General features: G+C 42.9%; 1 protein-coding gene across 1 annotated transcript in view; it reads left to right on the top strand.

The window, feature by feature from the left end:
• Positions 1–20741, top strand: part of LOC311237992 (uncharacterized protein) — a gene marked incomplete at its 5' end in the record, with an annotated part of 36978 nt that overhangs the window by 5504 nt on the left and 10733 nt on the right. The window contains one exon of the mRNA XM_084325963.1: positions 1878–2012. Within this exon, the coding sequence (XP_084182089.1) occupies positions 1878–2012 (135 nt within the window). The remainder of the gene's footprint in view (positions 1–1877; positions 2013–20741) is intronic.

Raw genomic sequence — 20741 nt, forward strand, 5'->3', positions numbered from 1 at the left:
CCGTTCAAACTTTTGAACAACGCCGCCCCCACACACACTACTGCATCAAAGTTACTAATTATTATTAACAAAGGCATTCGTTTTGTGGCATTAACGTTATATAGTTACACGTTCAATAACATTAGCGTATTTACCCAAACATAGCAATGTCCGATGACGACATAGATAGCAAGCGTTACTGTTCATATCTCAGCCCGTGCGGAGTTGTGCATGCCCATTCTGCGGTCTGTTAATAAAGTTTTCAATCAGACAGATGTATGGAAAGGCTTTTTTTATAACATTCGTTGCAATAAAATCATTATGGCTTGTTTAGTCATGCTGCGGTGCGCTGGTAATCACTCGTCTGCCGCAGGGAGCTGTTGTTGTCGTTGAGCTGAGCTCAGCTCTCGTCAAAATCAATTGCGGAAGTAAAAAACGCATAGAGCTTGCCGATTGGTGCTAAGAACAGCAGGGCGGGTTCAATCGGTGTGACGTAATTGGCAGACTCGACTGTCAATCAAAATTATTCTGTTGCCGGCTGAATGATCGAATGAATGAAAAGGTTATTAACGATTGCAGAATGGGTACAATACAGTACAGCTCAATACAACAACAGTGGACTGGGGGATGAAGACCAGAAAAAGACTTTCGGCTTTTTTACATAAGGGTCCTCCATTTTCAATTCATCAAAACATTTAGAGACATACAAATATACAGTAGTTTCATAAAAATGCTAAAATGCTATTTATTGATTGATTGATTGATTTAAAACTTTATTAACATATTGCAGAATGGGTACAGTACAGCTCAATACATACAATTGTTAAGGGGATGCAGACCAGAGAAAGTCTTTCGTCTTGTTTACATCAGGGTCCCCCATTTTCAATTAATCATATTTCATATCTAAATCATATAATATCTCATTGCTAAATTAATAATCCAATAATCTAAATCTAATATATAATATAAAAATGCTAAATGCATGGGTATTTTATTTAGTCTTTAATGTTAGCTTGCAAACTCAAATACTGTCTTGGTAAGCCTCATAATGAATTGTTTGGGGAAAAAAAGAAAAACATCGTGATGTGTATCGTGTATCACCGAAAGGTCAGAAAATATCGTGATATCATATTTAGGCCATATCGCCCAGCCCTAACTTGCAGTATGCGACAGAGATGATATCAAAAGCACCTAACATTTGAAGTATGGAGTGGACAATCTACACAATCATTTAAATCCCACAATTCTTTGCGCCTGGTAATTTAGGGTGAACATTTTGCAAACAAATGTAAAAAACAACATAGGCCTCCTAGCTACAGAAGCATAATTTGTCTAAACTGACAGTATGTCCCCCTGATTGATTTAGATAGCAAGTGGAAACAGCTGTGACTGTATTATTATTATTATTATTATTATTATTATTATTATTATTATTATTATTATTATTATTATTATTATTATTATTATTATTATTATTATTATTATTATCTTTTCTTCTTCTGCTGTTATGAACGGCCACTTCCACCTGGGTGTGCAGGTCCTCCATGCACTGTATGTACTGTAGTATGTCACACATACTGCACTCCATGTACTTAACAGTAAGTTCCAACAGAATGTAGTATGATGTACATACTTTATGTACTGTTCAATTAATTCAGAAGCAGCAACTGTCGCACTGTCCAGTTATTCTCTCTTTCATCATACACATAGCTATCCCAGAGAGGGTTGTTAATGGCATTACAGAATAAAGTCTTGGCTCGCTGTCTTCTATCTTTGAGGAGACACAAATATAAGGTTGTAGAAATAACATATTTTTCCAGGTTTTGAATTTTGACCACTTCTTTGTCTGTATGGATGGATGTATAATTAAACAACATTATCTTCCGTGTTTCCCCCAGAGATTCCTCTGAATATGGCCTCCCCTCACAGCCTCTCACACCTTGGTTTGAGAGAATGGTCTGTTTGTTTGTTGGACTGCATGAAACCATCACAGCTGGACCAGGACCAGAGCCTTTTGGACTGCATGGAAACAAGTATGGAGACTAAACTAAATATATACACACACATATAGTGATGCACGATATATCGGCCGCCGATATAATATAATATATAATAATATAATATATATATAATAATATGGCAGTTTTTTTACACATCGGTCCGATATCAAGATAGGGTCGATATGGGCATTTAAAAAAAAAATGTACATGTTTTGGCCTTAAAAAGTTTAAAAATATCAGTCATTTCTGAAAATAAGTTAAAAAAAAAAAAAAAAAATGCGTTTAGGAAAATAGCTCTTTATTTGATTATCATAAAGTGTTTTCTATACAGAGATATTGACATCGGTAAATATCGGTATCGGCCAGAACAGCAATATTAAGATCGGTATCGGCCACAATTTTCACATCGGTGCATCACTACACACATTATATATATATTTATTTATTAGCGGTGTCATGATTCTCCAAATCCACGATCGATTTCAACTTTTTATTTTAGAAAAAAAAATCAACAATTAAGTGTGTGTCACAGATGTGTTGACAGAATCCGGCTATAGGGCGACAATAATGTGGTCAAGAGGCATGGTTTCTATCTTTAGCCTTTAACTGGCGTGGTTTATTTATTCACATGGTATGAGCAGCAGTTCTAGAGTTCTCCTCTCACTGAGAGGCTGGGGGGAAAGAGGTAGAGTAGGAGGAGACATCTCTATTTATACTCGCCACCTGGTGGTGTTCTTGAGTGGCTCCGCCTAGAGCGCCCTCTAGTGGAAACAGTTATATATGCAGTTATACAGTTACTAACAATCCTACATAGATCCTCTGACTTCAACACTCCCACTTAGGGTTGTATTAACATACTGGATAACTTCTCCGAAAAACATTTTACAAAGGAAATAATATAATCCAAAACATCAACAGAGTATGGCAGTCAATATTTGCACATTAAACATGACCTTAGCAAATCCCTTCAATTTTTAATTTGGAACAGGTTCCCTCATAGTGTCTGCTACCCTGTTGTCCGTTGGACAGTAAACCAGTGTCATTCTTTCTTTGATGACAGATCTGATGAGATGATATTTTCTATATCGACATGTTTACATCTATGTCGACACACTGGGTTCCTAGCACTCACAATGGTTCCCTGGTTGCCCTCATAAACAACAGTCTTCATATACATACACAGTGTCCATCATTTTAAATGATGTTGACAAAACGCCCCTCATCTTCAAAACCACCATATTCGGTATATAGGATACATTCCAATTTCCTATTACATATTAAGCAATATACTCATAATCTTATCTCCATCACTTCGAGCAGTTGTTCTGGATAAATACACGCCTGTATGGTCATAGCTAGAGCCATATATTCGGCTTCACAAGTTGATAGTGCCACTGTGGGCTGCTTCTTTGTTTTCCACGAAACCAGTGAGCTGTCTGTGTTCAAACTCACACAATATCCTGTGGTACTCCTTCTATCTGTGGTGTCAGCTGCCCAGTCTGCATCACTGTGGGCTTTAAGTCCTAGACCCTCGCTTCTCTTTCTGAAACACAATTGTTTATCTGCTGTACCTTTTAAGATAACAAAAGACATGTTTTGCTGTAATCCAATGCTCCTCTGTGGGGTCAGCAAAATGCTGTGACAGTTTACTCACTATAAAACATAGGTCAGGGCGGGTACATGTTGTTAAATAAATGAGGCTACCCACAGCTTCTCTGTAAATTTTTACATCTGTCCGTTTCTGAGCATCCTCCTGATAGCGTGAGGAGGCGGATGAACGCCTGAACCATAATATCCCTGGAGCGGTAGAGCTCCGGATATTCTTTGGCACGAAGACTGGATTAGGCCTCAGAGTGGCACCGCTATCGAAACGAATAGACAGACACTCAGGCCACACCGAGAGAGCACAGAGCTCACCCACGCGCTTAGCGGAGGTGACGGCCAGCAGGAACGCAGTCCCAAAGGCCTTGCTCAAGAGGCTCAAACGGGGCCTCGGACAACCGACCGAGGACCAATTGAAGATCTCAACTCTGAGCCAGAGAATGTTTCACCGGCTTAAGGCGCAGAGCGCCAAGCAGTAAACGCTTCACAAGAGGGTGGCCTTACACCACTCTTGGAAAAAACGCCACCTACCCGTGTAACCCGCGATAGTGGAGGGAGCATGCGCATTCCGGATGGTACCAACCACAGAAGGATCCATCCTCTCCAGACTCACCCTCTCACCAGCCAACCCATCCGCGGCTGGCCCAGCACAGGGAACTAACACAGAGACCCGTGCGCTTGAGAGAGGGCCCGCGATGACCAAGGAACAGGCCATGAAGGGGATACCAAGAGCTGGATCAGGACCGGGAACCAAACGGCTGCGCCCCGGTCCGGCGCAATCAGGATCAAGGACCTGCGCTCCTCAACGTACCCGCCCCAACAACTGACCTAACAGATGTATGGGGGAAAGAATCCCAGGCGGCACGGCATCGGTCCCAGACCTGCCTGACTATGTCCGGACGTAATCCCCACCCGTCAGGGTGAGGACCGCCCCGCGACATCACACCTGTACCCAGGGAGAGAAATTAACTTTTTGACTCACCGGCCAGTGGCTGGTAGATGGGAAAAATCTACCCGCCAAGCATATTTCTTACCAGCCAAAAAAAACGCATTTTTTTGTCACATATAAAAAAAATTCAGTACATTTCAAGTAGATAAGGTATTATGTTGAATAATACACTTAAATAAGAGGCCAGAGTAAAATTTGAAGCAAATTATTTTAATATATTGATTGATTACTTAATCAATACAAGATGTCAATCTTAAACTTAAATTGTAACCTAATGTTAACATCAAACATAACAGAACATAATAAAGTGGCGCAGTGGGCAAGGTGCTCGCCACTAGTGCAGGATATGCTGGGTTCTCAAACATAAAAGAACATAATAAAGTGGCGCAGTGGGCAAGGTGCTCGCCACTAGTGCAGGAGATGCTGGGTTCTCAAACATAACGGAACATAATAAAGTGGCGCAGTGGGCAAGGTGCTCGCCACTAGTGCAGGAGATGCTGGGTTCTCAAACATAACAGAACATAATAAAGTGGCGCAGTGGGCAAGGTGCTCGCCACTAGTGCAGGAGATGCTGGGTTCTCAAACATAACGGAACATAATAAAGTGGCGCAGTGGGCAAGGTGCTCGCCACTAGTGCAGGAGATGCTGGGTTCTCAAACATAACAGAACATAATAAAGTGGCGCAATGGGCAAGGTGCTCGCCACTAGTGCAGGAGATGCTGGGTTTGAGCCCAGCTCTCGGCATTGCTACCAGCCTGGCTGGTCGTTCATACTAACACAATTGGCAGTGTTAGGGGTGGGAAAGCTGGTGGGTGGGTCCTGGTTGTTATAAAAAAAAAAAGAACATAATAAAATGTGTAAAATAAATAACAAATAAATAAAACTTAAAGGGGAACTCCAACATTTTGGGAAATTAGCTTATTTAACATCTTCCCTGGAGTTAGACAAGAAGATACATACCTTTTTTGTCTCTGTGCGTGCATTTTAGCTTTGGGAATAGATGCTCCGTTAGCATAGCTTAGCTTCATCACTGGAAGTGAGGCAGGACAGTAGCCTTACAGTGCCTTACAGTGTATTGCAAGGTCTGACATTGACCAAACTTGATATGCATGACCTTGGTGGGCTCTAGGTCAACTCCTGAAAAGGGGGTCAATGTCAGACCTTGCAATCAAAAGTTAGGGGGCGCACTGAAATTATGGCAAGGGTTATTAGCCCCCTAACTTTTGATTGCAAAGTCTGACATTGACCCCCTTTTCAGGAGTTGACCTAGAGCCCACCAAGGTCATGCATATCAAGTCTGGTCAATGTCAGACCTTGCAATACACTGTAAGGCACTGTAAGGCTACTGTCCTGCCTCACTTCCAGTGATGAAGCTAAGCTGGTGGTATGGCAGATTTGATCAATGCATAAAACATTGAAACATGTTACTAATTCTAAGCATGTTTGTTGTTATTTACTTTATTTATATTTATTTTAGAATACTGTTTGAGTATTAATTTTTGTTAAGAATATAGGACAGCATTATGCTTCAGTCTGTACCTTTTCAGTCACTGTAAATCAAATATTGTTAAATGATGGTGTATATTGCATTGTGTGAGATGATGACTGAATAAACTACTACTACTACTACATTACATATGTTAACTTTTGGAGTACTACTTAGCATAGAAATCTAGAGCCACTACCTGTTCCAAGTGCTGGACAAGCCCCTGGTAACCACGCAGGAAATGGTCCAGGGCACGCAGTAGGTGTCCTACCCATCGGGTCCCGCCAATTCTGGTGGGGACCAGTGCTGTGTGCCCAAGAGCCTGGAAGCTGTTTAGCAGGTTGGCCCTGTTCAGTGGACTGGTGTGGTAGAAGGTGTAGAGCCCACTGATGAGGTCTTCTTCTACTTTCTGGAACATCACATTGGAGCGGATGGAATCGGCAAAGGCCAGTTCAAGGCGGTGTGCCATACAGTGGATCCCGATGATGTAGGCCTTGTCCCCCTTCAGCCGGCTGACCACACCGTTCCTGGCTCCGGTCATCACAGCCGCTCCATCTGTTGCCAGAGCAACCAACTTGCTCCCCCACTCCTCACACACTCCATCCATGATGACAGTGATGGCATTGGTTATGTGTGCCGCGTCTGCCTTCTCCACTGACTTGATGCCAACAAATGTTGTCTCAATCTTGCCGTTGTGACAGAATCTGACATACACTAATTCCTCCTCTTTCACAGAACTGTCTGTGGAGCCGTCTGACAAGATGGAGAGACATTTTCTGTTTTTTAAATTCTCTCTGGCGTGGTTTCTCTCAGCCTCTGCAACATGGTGCATGAACTCTCTGGCCTGCTTCTCATTCCTATATGTTGAGCCCACAGCAATGCCTTTCTTTTCATCCAAACTGCAAAAATCCAACAAACAAATAAATTAATTCAATACAATGAATAAGGTTATCTAATCTACACTGTATAGCTGCCTGGAACTTCTCAAACATTTCAGTACATAATAACAGTATACTGTATAATGAGTTATTTTATTGAAAACACAACATAAACAAGGCTATGCTAAATAAATGACCAGATCAGTTCACAGTTGTGAGTCTCACGTTATTACAAGAATACTCTACATGCATTTGTGCTTCATTAACAGGTTTCATATAGTAGTCATGATACTAGTGATACTAATTTAAGAGAATAAACATGTTCACTTACTTGCACATCCACTCGAAGTCCGTAAAGGGTCTTGCATTCTTTCCAATGGCATGTACAGTCCGAAACATAATCTTCATTTTTGTGCTGGTCTGTTCTGACATGGCTGTTAGCCTGGCCACAGAGGGTCTTGAAAGGAGAGGCTCCGATGCAATCCGCGACGCAGACATGGAGCCAATGTGACACTGGCTCTGTTCATGGTCACAAATTGCTTCCAGCTTCATAGATGTGCTCCCAATAACAAAAGTGTTGTTTCTGTTTTTGTTTTTTGCATACTTGCGGCACACCGAACAAGTCATCACTCCAGCCCCAGCATCATACTGGAGCCAGTCTCTTGAGGCACCACTAACTGCATCTCCAAATTTACACTCGTCTCGAAACTTTCTTTTATTAGGTGGTCCCGCTCTCGCTGCCACTTCTTCCGCGGTGAGTTGTCTTTTTACCGGCCGGCTTACTCCTTTAATATGGTTCCACATACTGTATCAGTGAGTAACGTTATTTAACGTTATTACATTTTGCGTTAGCTTGGTGGGCGTAACGTTAGCTGAGCTCCCTACAGAGCAGAAGAAGAGCGTGCAGCTGATGTCATGTTGGTAAACAAGCCAACGAGATGACGTGCCGTGAGAGACGGGGTTGCCAAAAACTGCGACTGTCGTAAAACCAAAACACACCGCAGATTTTTTTTTTTTTTACATGGCGATAAGGTGCCCGCCACACGGCGGGCAGACCTCTCAGTGGGAGGCGCCAAACGTAAAAACTGAGCGCCAATGGCGGGTGGCAGGCTTTAATTTCGCCCCCTGCCTGTACCCACATTCACCCTGCCGGGGATGTGGAGAGCCCTCAGGCCGCGCAGATGGAGAATGCCCATAGCCAGCCGCCCGCCGCCCGGTGCAGACTGGGGGAGCGTACTCCTCCCTGTCTGTCTATATACGACGCTGACGTCGTATTGTCCGTCCTGATCAAACACCGTTTGAGGACCAGAAGGACCGCTTTCAATACCAACACATTGAACATAGCGCAGACCGGGCAGCATGGCTTGCCAGCTGCCCCCTACTGCGTTGGCCCGACGTGTCTCCAGCGAGGGAGGCGTCGGTGAAAAACGTGACGTGTGACAGCCTACTGCCCATGGGGACCCCCCTGGTGAGGACCCCAGGCCCTCCCCAGGGGGCGAGGTCCCCCAGTACTGACACGGGAACCTTAGCCGCTTCCACTTGCCTCTCACCGGGTCCATTTCCATACTGGAAAAGAACCACCTCCGTAACCTTCTCCTGGTGTGAAGAGGAGGCCAAGAGGGACCACGGAATGAGCAGATCCCATCATACCGAGCAGGCGTATCACGGATAGCTCCGTAACCGTCCTAGGACGGAACCTCCCGAGCGTGTCGACAACACTCTCTGAGAGGGATGCCCATAGCACTCCACCCGTTGACTGGGAAGAGGAGTACTCTACTTCCAGTCTACAGCAAACCCCAGGCTGGTAGGAAACCTGCCTGGTATGAAACCTGACGATCCACCTTGACCGCCAAGGACCAGAACGTTGTCAGGGCAGAATACACTTCGTAACCTCTGACGACGCAGAGGCCCCAGTGCGGCCTCCACACACTTGGTGAAGATGCGGGGAGCCAGAGAAAATAACTCGGTTGTCTAACAAAACAACAAGCAGCATTACTAACACCAGCGTTAATGCCTAGTGGCGCAGATCCTACCTTGTGTGAGGTAGCTCGATAGCTACACCTCACACGCCGTCCCTCTGTCTGCTGTCAACAAGACGAGGAGACTACAGACTCGACGCTGAGATGCATCGCAATGCATGAATGAATGAAAACTTTATTTAACAGATTGCAGAATGGGTACAATACAGTACGGCTCAATACATACAATTGTTAAGGGGATGCAGACCTGAGAAAGACGTTTGTCTTGTTTCCATCACGGTCCCCCATTTTCAATTCATATAGACATTTATGACATACACAACATACATGACATTTATGGCATAGGGACATATAGGTATTTAGTACTGATACATTTGTGACATAAACGGTATTCAAATATACAGTACTGTTACCCCTAGATCCTGACAGAGTATATACATATGATGGGGAGGGGACTGTACATTAGGAGGGGGTGGGTGGGTGGGAGAGAAATATACATACGACGGGGAGGGAATATATACATGCGGTGGGGAGGAGACTGTCTATTAGGAGGTGGTGGGGGTTTTGGGCATTTACGGTGGCCAGTTTCGAATTGCAGCCTCCCGTAGGTGCTCTTTAAGAGCGGTTTTGAACGTCGCAGAACCCATACGAGCGCCGTCAGAACATGCCGCGAAGATTCCAGGGGTAGGCAAATCTCCGGTAAGCACTCAACATTGCGTAATTTCTCTAAACTTTTCATTACAACTAGTTTCACAGGGTGCAAGCATCCGCCATGATGGAAACAAAAATAGAGGAAGAGCGAGTGGTGACCACGCCTAGTGCTATATAGTATGTCAGGTGCTGGGTGTATTTGTTTTTATTCGGTGATGGAGTACACTAGGTACTGGAGATGAGGTATATCTCGATGGCGAAGAGCAGGACGCGATTCGCCAGTACGACTATATAACTAGCAGCTACCAGTAGTAATGCAGGCTACTGGTGAGCAGTGTTGTGCTAGTTACTGAAAAATAGTAACTCAGTTACTTTACTAGTTACTTCATTTCAAAGTAACTTCGTTACTGTACTAGTTACTTACACCCAAAAGTAATGAGTTACTGTGAAAAGTAACTATTTAGTTATTTAAAAAAAAATAAAAAAAAATAAATTGCTCAAGTCCCATGCCCCATATACTCAAAATCGGTTGATCAACTTGACAGTTTCCATTCACATCACCGAACTCTGCTAAGCAATGTGGTCTAGAGCGTTTCATTATATATTCCCTCCCCGCTGTATGTATATTTCTCTCCCACCCACCCACCCCCTCCTAATGTACAGTCCCCTCCCCATCATATGTATATACTCTGTTAGGATCTAGGGGTAACAGTACTGTATATTTGAATACCGCTTATGTCACAAATGTATCAGTACTAAATACCTATATGTCCCTATGCCATAAATGTCATGTATGTTGTGTATGTCATAAATGTCTATATGAATTGAAAATGGGGGACCCTGATGGAAACAAGACAAACGTCTTTCTCAGGTCTGCATCCCCTTAACAATTGTATGTATTGAGCCGTACTGTATTGTACCCATTCTGCAATCTGTTAAATAAAGTTTTCATTCATTCATTCATTCATCCATTCATTAATTCATTCATAACCATCTTGCAGCGTTGTTATCAAAGCATTGCAACGTTAGAATAGTTAGGATATCAATTGTGCATGAAAGGACTATATTTATATTGTTTGATTAGTATTATGAGATTCCCTGGCAGATTTCGTACAGTCAAAATCCGTTGATCTTGAGTTTCAGTGAACACATTGCACTCACCGTCACCAGTCTGCGGTGGTCGAGATGTAACGTTAGTCCAGTTGACTCCAGCAGCCCTTCAAACATGTTCTTTATCTCGTTTCCATGTTGTATATTAATTATCTCTCCAAGTAGTTGCTAAATGGTTTGTTAGTTCGTTATTATTACTGCGTTCTTATTATGTAGATTCATAGCGAGCGTCCTCTTGTTGTTTACTGTAGAGAGCGCCTATTTCTTTCAGAACGTCAGTGGCCAATCAGAAGTGCGAAACCAGAATGAGGCTACGGAAAGAAATAATAATAATAATAATACTTCGTTTTATATAGCGCCTTTCAGTCTACAGTAAACAAAACAAACGCAGGCGAAATAAGGACGCTCGCTATGAATCTACATAAAAAGAACGCAGTAACGAACTAACAAACCATTCAGTAACGTAAGTAGCGTTACTGAATTTCAAAAGTAATGCGTTAGAGTACTAGTTGCGGCAAAAAGTAACTTCGTTTCTGTAACGCGTTACTTTGTAACGCGTTAGTCCCAACACTGCTGGTGAGCTGGTTAACTAGCAGCTACGCTGTGTGTTCTCTAAAAGTAATGCAGGCTACTGGTGAGCTAACATAGGGTGACCATATTTTGATTTCCAAAAAAGAGGACATGCTGGCCCCAGCCTCGAGATACTTAATGTTACTCAAAGTTTACTCAAAGATGCCTTATTGTTTTAACCTCTTAAGCCCGGAGCCTTATTTTCTGAAAATCTGCCTAAAATACATACCTTAGTAAATGGAATATTGCTCCACTTCTACAAGGTCCATTTGCATGTTCTTGGTATCTAGTGAAAGATAACAGTGTTTCTAGCCTTTGATCATTTAATCCACTCGTCACCTGCTGCTCCGTGACTTTTCTCCCCAATCTGCGTTGTGTTTGTTTCATACTCGGTTATCTCATTAGCTGTCTCACACTGTATCAACCCTGTTGGTACATCCGTAATCAGAAGAATTCGACACTGGCAACGTGATCTCTTTCCTGATGTTTATTTTCATAAACATAACTTCGTACAAGATGTAACCCATTCTGTAATGTCCTTGAACAGTCTTTGAAGAAAAACTGAATTCATTATTCTCTACCGTCTCTTATGCTATTAGTCCAATGGTTCTGAGGCCTCATCGTCAGACAAAACCTCCCCTGTTAGCCGAAGCTAGCGATGACATGGCATATTCCCTTCCTCCCTGCGAGGGGAGGAGGGATCCTTTCAAAGTATCTGATCAACGCGTCTGCTCGCCTCCGCGTCGTGTCTCAATCCAACCCGGAAGGAACTCACCTCTCATAACGTTTTCCCCCTAGCAACAGGGGCCCGCCCCCTTTTCTCGTTACTACATGAGACGCTACCATGGCAACAGCAGTCTAGTCTTTGACACACTAAACGATATGGCCACACCACCATGTGAGAACCCAGTGCCGCTGCATACAATGACCTTGGCTCGCTTGAGAGCTCAGCTGATAACAGGCCCTCGTCTGCAGCCTCACTGGAGCCAGACATAGTGACTGATACTGTCCTCTTACAACTAATATCTATGAGTAGATGACGTCATCTGCAGATATTTACATTATATACACATTGAAAAACAAGGATTCCTTCAATCCTCCCTTTGATTCTTAATCAACCTTCAGAATCAACAAACTACTTGGTTTTTCAATTTACTCTGCTGTCGTTTTAACGTACACTGCCCCCCTCCTTCGTGCCCAAGGAAAGAAGACAGCGTCTCGTCAAAACTGTGATCTCGTCGGTCGATGCCTACCGTGCCTCCCCCGGGGCACCAGGGAACACACAGCAGTCCATCAACATAAGGACACCCAGAGGAAACCCACAGCCACTTAGCGCTCCCTGGGGGAGCTCCTCCCTTGGCCACCCCTTGTTGTCTTTGGGGCCCTTCCCCAAAATAAACTCACATCTCCCTTGATCCTGCTAGAGAAATGGTTTATCTGTCCCGAGAGGACTATATTAACATACTACAGGAAATTGTCATAAATCCCCCCCCTATATATACCTTATATATCTATATCGTATATAGCTATATATAAATCCTCAATAAGGTTTTCAACACGTCTCATACTTCTGTAAATTATTATCAATGAACACACAGGACTTCACGCTGTCGTCTTGTCTCTCGATCTCTTGATTGACTCTGAAAGAAAGTCCCTGTTTGTCCATGATTCAACAATAAACACGCCCATGATCTCTGTTTCAAATGCCTCAAAACAGTGTCTCTGTAGGAAAGCCCCGTCCTGTCTGCCTCGTCCTTCCCTGAGCAACACCGCCTGCGACTGCCGTTCTCCGCCCCGTTGGCCGTCTCCCCAGCTCGCTGCCGGTGGTCTCCCCCGCTCGCTGTCGGTGGTCTTCCCTGCTCGCTGTCGGTGGTCTCCGGACTCTGAAAGAAGAGAAGGGAAACCAGGAGTCTTCTGTACACAGGCCTTCCCTTTGGGTTTTCCCGAAAGCTCCTTATACTATGGCATTTGACTTGCAGTTCATTCCATACTGTCATTTCAGGTTCGCTATATATATTTTTCCTGCAAGCCCCTCCCATGCCCACGCTCTTTATGCTGTGTAGACGTTGTGAGTGTCTTACAGCACGTGGCGCTATCGTTATCACTATTCCACCACCTTCTCAACACTCATGTCTGTCCCTACAGGGCGGTTCCCTGTCATTTTTCCCGTCGCAACACTCAGCCCTCCGATACCATCTCCGCGCTACTCTTCCTCCCCGGTTGGCCCCCAGCGCCCGCACGCTAGTTCTTCTGGTGACTGTGTACTCCCTGGCCCTACCTTTTTAAGGTGTGAGATAAAACAGCTGGAAATTAAATCCCTCTTCATTTCAAACTATGTCTCCGATGACATAGTGAAGATATTATTTATTCCATTCTATAATTAAACTCTTTAATTAACTGCACCTTATCTCTGTGAAATTCTTATTTAATCCATTGTATAATTCAACTCTATTTAATTAACCTGTATATCAATATTATTATTATATATTAATATTCCCTCTACATGCTCCGTTAATTTAAGATTGTTTATTGTCATATGCACAGTTAAAACGACAGTTTGCCATACAATGAAAAATCTTACTTTGCTAGTCCACCCTTCACAAAAATCACACAGTACTTAACTTAAACATATTTAAATACAAGCGAGTGCTAGAAAATAAGATAAAATAGATAAAAATATATATACAAGGGGAGCTCCCGTAGCTCACCGCATATCTCGGCGCTATTTCTGCGTCGGGGAAAACCGTGCTCGTCACGGATCTGGGGTACACGAGTTCGATTCCCGGACCCGCCGTATTTTCTCAGTGTCTGCCCCTGCTCTACATCCCATTTCAACCTGTTTCTGTCGGTCATGCTTGACCAGAAAAGCGATAAACGCAAAAAAAAAAAGTAAAAAAAAAAAATATATATATATATATATATATATATATACAATACAACAAGGCACAGTGAGTTACATTGCACGTTCCGATCATGTGAATGGAGGTGACAGTGGGTCATAGCAGCAGTTAAAAGTGTCTTTAGTGATTCTGATTCATAGTTCATAGTAGATGGTGTGTGTGGAGGTGGGGGGGGGGGGGGGGGGGGGGCTAGGCATTCAATAGTCTGATGGCCTGTGGGTAGAAACTGTTTGTCAGTCTCGTGGTTCTGGCTTTCAGACTCCTATATCGCCTGCCTGATGGCAGGAGGTTGAAGAGTGTGTTGGGGGTGTGTGCTGTCCTTAATGATGTTGTGTGCTCTCCTGGTGGCCCTGGTAGAGTAAATGTCCTGTAGTGAGGGGAAGGCTGCTCCAGAGATGTACTGAGCAGTTTTAATCACTCGCTGGAGTGCCTTCCTCTCCTTAGCAGTGCAGTTTCCATACCAGACTGTGATTGAGCTGGTAAGGACACTCTCAACCGTACTTCTATAGAAGTTGCTGAGAATATTGGGTGGCATGCCAAATTTTCTCAGCCTTCTTAGGAAGTACAGTCGTTCGTTGGATTTTTTTATTATCTGTTGGGTGTTGTGAGACCACAGTAATTAATACCTACACACGAACAGTTTCTCGGTTGCCTGTTCCTAAACCCCGTGTACACACACCAACAGTTTCTCGGTTGCCTGTTCCTAAACCCCGTTTACACACACAAACAGTTTCTCGGTTGCCTGTTCCTAAACCCCGTGTACACACACGAACAGTTTCTTCCTGGTTCCCTGTTCTTAACACTGTGTATACACACACAAACAGTTTCTTCCTGGTTCCCTGTTCCTTACACCGTGTATACACACCTGAGCAGTTTCTCGGTTTCCTGCCCCTAACCCTGTGTTATCTCTCTGGTTCCCAACACACTCATACACGTGTTGTCTCTCGGTTCCCAACACACTCGTACACGTCATAATCACTGTGTCTCGGTTTACCAATGACTTATGACTCTCCCACGACCAATTACTGTGTCTCAGCAATAGTAAAAAATGAACGCTGGATTCCTCAGCTCCGTCCTAAATCAACACCTCCCTGCCTCACCAAACTATGCCTCTAGATGGCAGCAGATACCTATATTTAAATACTTCCCCGCATCACCAAACTACGCCACTAGATAGTAGCAGATACCTATATTTAAATATTTCCCTGCATCACCAAACTACGCCACTAGATGGTAGCAGAGACCTACAACATATGGGCAACTTCCCAGCACTACCCCACTCTGCCACTAGGTGGCGACCTACTCATCCTCTAGATCAGGGGTGGGCAATTATTTTTCCCGGGGGGCCGAATGAGCAACTGAAAATATGTTGGGGGGCCGGGCCAAAATTCCAAACTCAATTATGCATAATATAAATTTTATTTCTATATAAAAAGCAGTAAATGGCATTGTTTTGACCCCTGGTAAGAGTGTATGTTATTATTTGGCAATTAAAAGGTGAGGTTAGCTTTCAAAAATATAATTTATTCAAATAGAATTTATTTCCAAAATGATAAACAAAATGTGAAACATTAATAACAAAGGGCATTTTGAGTTTCATATACTATTGAAACAAGGATTTTCTTAGCTTTCTAAAGACATCACATCATCTTATAGCAAAAATAAACAAGACATGTCACTGAACTGTGTAAAGAAAAGTGTCCCCGTTTTGTAGCCTTTTTTACTTTACATGCCTATATTAAACATTTAATGTTTTCAGAACTGTGCAAAAAAAAGAAAAGAAAATATCAAGTGTCCCATTTCACTTGTTATATTTCCACATTTTAGTGTTCTTCAGTTCTTTTTTTTTTCATTCAGTGTGAGAAATCCAGTCTCTGTTGAGCTTTAACAAGTCCATCAAAGTCAGGTTGCATGTCTGAGGTGGAGATGCGAAGCACAGCTGCCAGATGTTCATCAGTGAGAGAGGATCTGTACCTGGACTTGGTAAACGTCATGACTGAGAATGTCTGTTCACATATGTAGGTGGATCCAAAGAGAACCAACATCTTCTGAGCATGTCTCCTAAGCGTATACTGTGCGTGTGAACGTTGACATGAAAAAAAAAAAGTAAAAAAAAAAAATATATTAAAAAAAAATATTTTTTTTAATTTTTTTTTAATTTTTTTTTATTATCATGTAATCTTTCGCGGGCCGGTCAGAATCATCCCGCGGGCCGGATCCGGCCCGCGGGCCGTACAATGCCCAGGTCTGCTCTAGATGGAAACTTTCATGCAATACCCCCTCCCACCACTAGAGGGCGGCAGACTCGTTCTCTAAGGCTGGAGTCATCTCAGCCGATGTGTCAATGCATTTATGGAATTTTCCCATGCAATACCCCTCCACACCACTAGAGGGCGGCAGACTCATTCTCTAAGGCAGGAATACTGTCTTCTCGTCTCAACCTGTTTTCTTGTCAGATGCAGTCAGGTTCATTCTTATTTTACTAGGTCAGCTGATGATGGACAGATTATGTTGCCATGTCCAAAATCAAATGCTTTAAAGAGGACTGTTGTTTATCGTATAATATGTAACTCATGTTGTTATGTTTTGTGTTTTCTGTTGTCTTTCTGTGTGGACCCCAGGAAGACTAGCTCGCCACTTAGGTGACAGCTAATGGGGATCCTTTTAAACAATAAATAAGGCTGGAGTAATTTTCAGCCGACGTGTCATGCATTTATGGAATTTTCCATGCAATACCCCCCCCACCACCCGAGGGCGGCAGACTCATGCATTAATTTCCCTTGATCAAGGCGTCCCTATTCAAGTGAAACTTGACCTTTAAACTTCATACACACACGTGTTGTCACCTCGCTCCCATATCTCATTTTTGTAGCACTGTCCCTTTAATGCCTTCTCGCTCATAACGGTCTACTCTCTCATTCTGCTTCTCCTGCTATGTTTACATTCCTTTGTGATAAAATGGCTTCGCTCTTCAAAACAAAAACCCAGACAGCTGCTCTGCTGTTCTCTATTCCACTTTCCAGATAATACACACATCACACTCTCCAGCCTGACCAATATTCATATCTCTGTTTGATGTTCAAAACACATATGATTACAGCTGGCCTAGGTGTGTGTGTTGTTAAATTCTTTCATGGATGCACCATTCATTATTTGGCTTAAAGGCTCAAACTCGCATCTGGTTCCATGGCTGGGGTTCCACGGCGCTGTTTGGCTGTGGTCCATGACCGCTTGACTCGACTCGACCCCATGGCTCTCGGTCGGCCTCTCTCTCTTCTCTCCCACACTCTGTTCACTGTCGTCGCCCCATTGTTGTCTTTTCCGTTGTTGTTGTCTTTAATCAAAATCCGGCGTAAGGCACCAACTGAAAGATAACAGTGTTTCTAGCCTTTGATAATTTAATCCACTCATCACCTGCTGCTCCGTGACTTTCCTCCCCAATCTGCATTGTGTTTGTTTCATACTCGGTTATCTCATTAGCTGTCTCACACTGTATCAACCCCGTTGGTACATCCGTAAATCAGAAGAATTAGACACTGGCAACGTGATCTCTTTCCTGATGTTTATTTTCATAAACATAGCTTTGTACAAGATGTAACCCATTCTGTAATGTCGTTGAACAGTCTTTGAAGAAAAACTGAATTCATTATTCTCTACCGTCTCTTATGCTATTAGTCCAATGGTTCTGAGGCCTCATCGTCAGCCAAAACCTCCCGTTAGCCGAAGCTAGCGATGCCGTGGCATATTCAATTCCTCCCCGCAAGGGGAGGAGGGATCCTTTCAAAGTCTCTGATCAACACGTCTGCTCGCCTCCGCGTTGTGTCTCGATCTAACTTACCCCGGAAGGAACTCACCTCTCATAACGTTTTCCCCCTAGCAACGGGGCCCGCCCCCTTTTCTCGTTACTACGTGACACGCTACCATGGCAACAGCAGTGTAGTCTTTGACACACTAAACGATGTGGCCACACACCACCATGTGAGAGCCCAGTGCCGCTGCATACAATGACCTTGGCTCGCTTGAGAGCTCAGCTGATAACAGGCCCTCGTCTGCAGCCTCACTGGAGCCAGACATAGTGACTGATACTGTCCTCTTACAACTAATATCTATGAGTAGATGCCGTCATCTGCAGATATTTACATTATATACACATTAAATAACAAGGATTCCTTCACTAGGGACATCTATGGACCTCAGTGAATGTATTCGCAGTGTCAGAAATATTGTGTCTATTACTAGGCTTGCTTAACTTGTGATGAAACAAAGGAGAATATGAATTATGATTTTTCTTTGCATCTTTGACAGTGAATAACACCATGCTAGAAATGACCAGACATAAGAAACTGCCACTGAGCTCTGTCAGTACCTTCTTGAGATCACGTGTACAAAAGATCTAAGGAAATGAATAAAGGGAAGATGATTAAACAGAAGGTTTTGTAGATACAGTACTGAATTCTGCTACCCGGACCCATGCAATTTGAAATATTATTATAGAATATAGAATATGAGGCCTATAAATGACCTTATTATAGCCAACTTGCACACTATGGATCGGGCCAAATCTACTTTTTCCAATGGCAGAGTTCAATTTGGATTTAGTATCACCAGGCGTGCATGAAGAACAGAGAATGAAATCCACTGTATGTACAATAGGTTTTTTATTCTTGCAACAGCTCTGCCATTTTTAAACTGATTTCAAATCGGATGGTTGCTAAATGCTCAAAATAGGGGAGACTGTGCTCTAATATAATGCCAATAACATTCAGTTTTGTGGTATATAATCCAGAGTAATAAGAGAATTAAAGAAAATTCATAAGCAAGTAATTAGCTTGAAGGGAGCTAGAAGCATTTGGGAAGTGTAGTTGAAAGCTCTGGATGTCCTCTTCTCAAAATTACTACATTTCCATCATTCAGCGACGGCCGCAAATTCAAGATGGCGGATATCCGTGATCACAAAAACACATTTCAAAAACGAAAATCTCACTAATAACACTTTTTTTTTTTAAACTTTATTTTTTAGCGTTTATCGCTTTCCTGGTCAAGCATGACCGACAGTTGCAGGGTGAAGCGGGAGAGAGAGCAGGGGGAGACATACGGCGAGTCCGGGAATCGAACTCGGAGTCAACCAGATCCGTGACGCAGCACGGAGTCCCGCGACGCAGCGCGGTAACATGGTGTGCTACTGGAGCACCCTACACTTTTACCTATTGGTAAACAAACATATTGCTGAAAATATACACTATGACTGCTGTTGTGACATGGTTATGATGTTTACTCTTGAATACGTTTGTTGCTAATCATTGACACAATGTAATAATCCCCCCCAGAAAAATCTACTTTGCATTTGATATATTGAAAATATTTAACTTTTTGTGTTTTTTTTAACAATAATTTGTGATGCCATCACACAAACTGGCATTTAAAGGGTTACAATTCGAAAATGTATTGAATATGTGGTGGTTATGATCATGGGCTGAAGTTTAATAAAATATTTATGAAAGAAAAAGTGGAAGAAATGTTCAGCATATAATATTTGTATGGTGTTTTTGAAGAGGAGAATTTAGTTATCTAATGGTAAGAGTGAGTATTTTTTCAATCTGACATTACAAAATTAACATTATGCTAGGGCTAGGCTGTAATAATCCCCCCCCCCCCCCAAGAAAAATCCACTTTGCATTTGATATATTGAAGATATTTACCTTTTTGTGTTTTTTAAATATTTTCTTTTTTACAATAATTTGTGATGATGCCCATCACAAACACTGGCATTTAAATGGTAACATTTAAAAAATTCCTGCACCAGAATGCAGCAAATTAAGTCTTTGTAACAAACAAAAAAAAACTGGTGGAGGACCCCCAGACCCCCAGCTTAAAAAGTGGCCTGACTGGGGCTATATTTCACACTATATTTCCCAGCCTGAATTATTTACCCAGTCCGGCCCTGCTTATGTGAGTTGTCAATGGACAACAACATGCTGTGTGTGAGAGAGAGAGAGAGAGAGAGAGAGCGAGAGAGACATTTGCTGAAATACTAGGGATGCACCGAAAATTCGGCTACCGAAAATTATCGGCCGAAAATGGTTAAAACGGCTCTTTCGGCTTTCGGCCGAAAGGGTTTTAGCACCGAAAATATATGACCGAAAGTCAAATAACGTGTTGTTGTGATGACGTCATCAAAACGCGACTACAGACATACCGGTACTATCCAGTAGCATGCGCAACATGTAACATGAGCAGCTTGGCAGCTCTTCCTGCATTCTACAGCCTGTGATAACTAACTCCTCTTGGGAGTAGGGATGCCCCCCGAAACCCGGTTCTAAAGTAAATTAGAAAAAACCGGAGTATTGATCAGCTCCGACGTTAACGGTACTGCTATCAGTAGTCTAGGAGCGGATTAGCTACGGAGCTAACAGTGTACCATCCATCTGCGACGCAACGGTGGCAGCAACAGTGGACACTGAGTAATGTTAACGTTATGACGAGTTCATACTACACTACACGTATGAACTCGACATAACGTTAACGTTACTCCGTTTAAATGGAGTGTTTAATTAGCAGCAATCTGTTGTTGAAAATGTATCGTTAAACCGCAAATGGAAATGCGAGGACAGGAAGTCGTCATCAATCGTTGTAGTCT

This window comes from Notolepis coatsorum (genome assembly GCF_963971535.1).
Source record: "Notolepis coatsorum genome assembly, chromosome: 12".
NCBI classification, from domain to species: domain Eukaryota; kingdom Metazoa; phylum Chordata; class Actinopteri; order Aulopiformes; family Paralepididae; genus Notolepis; species Notolepis coatsorum.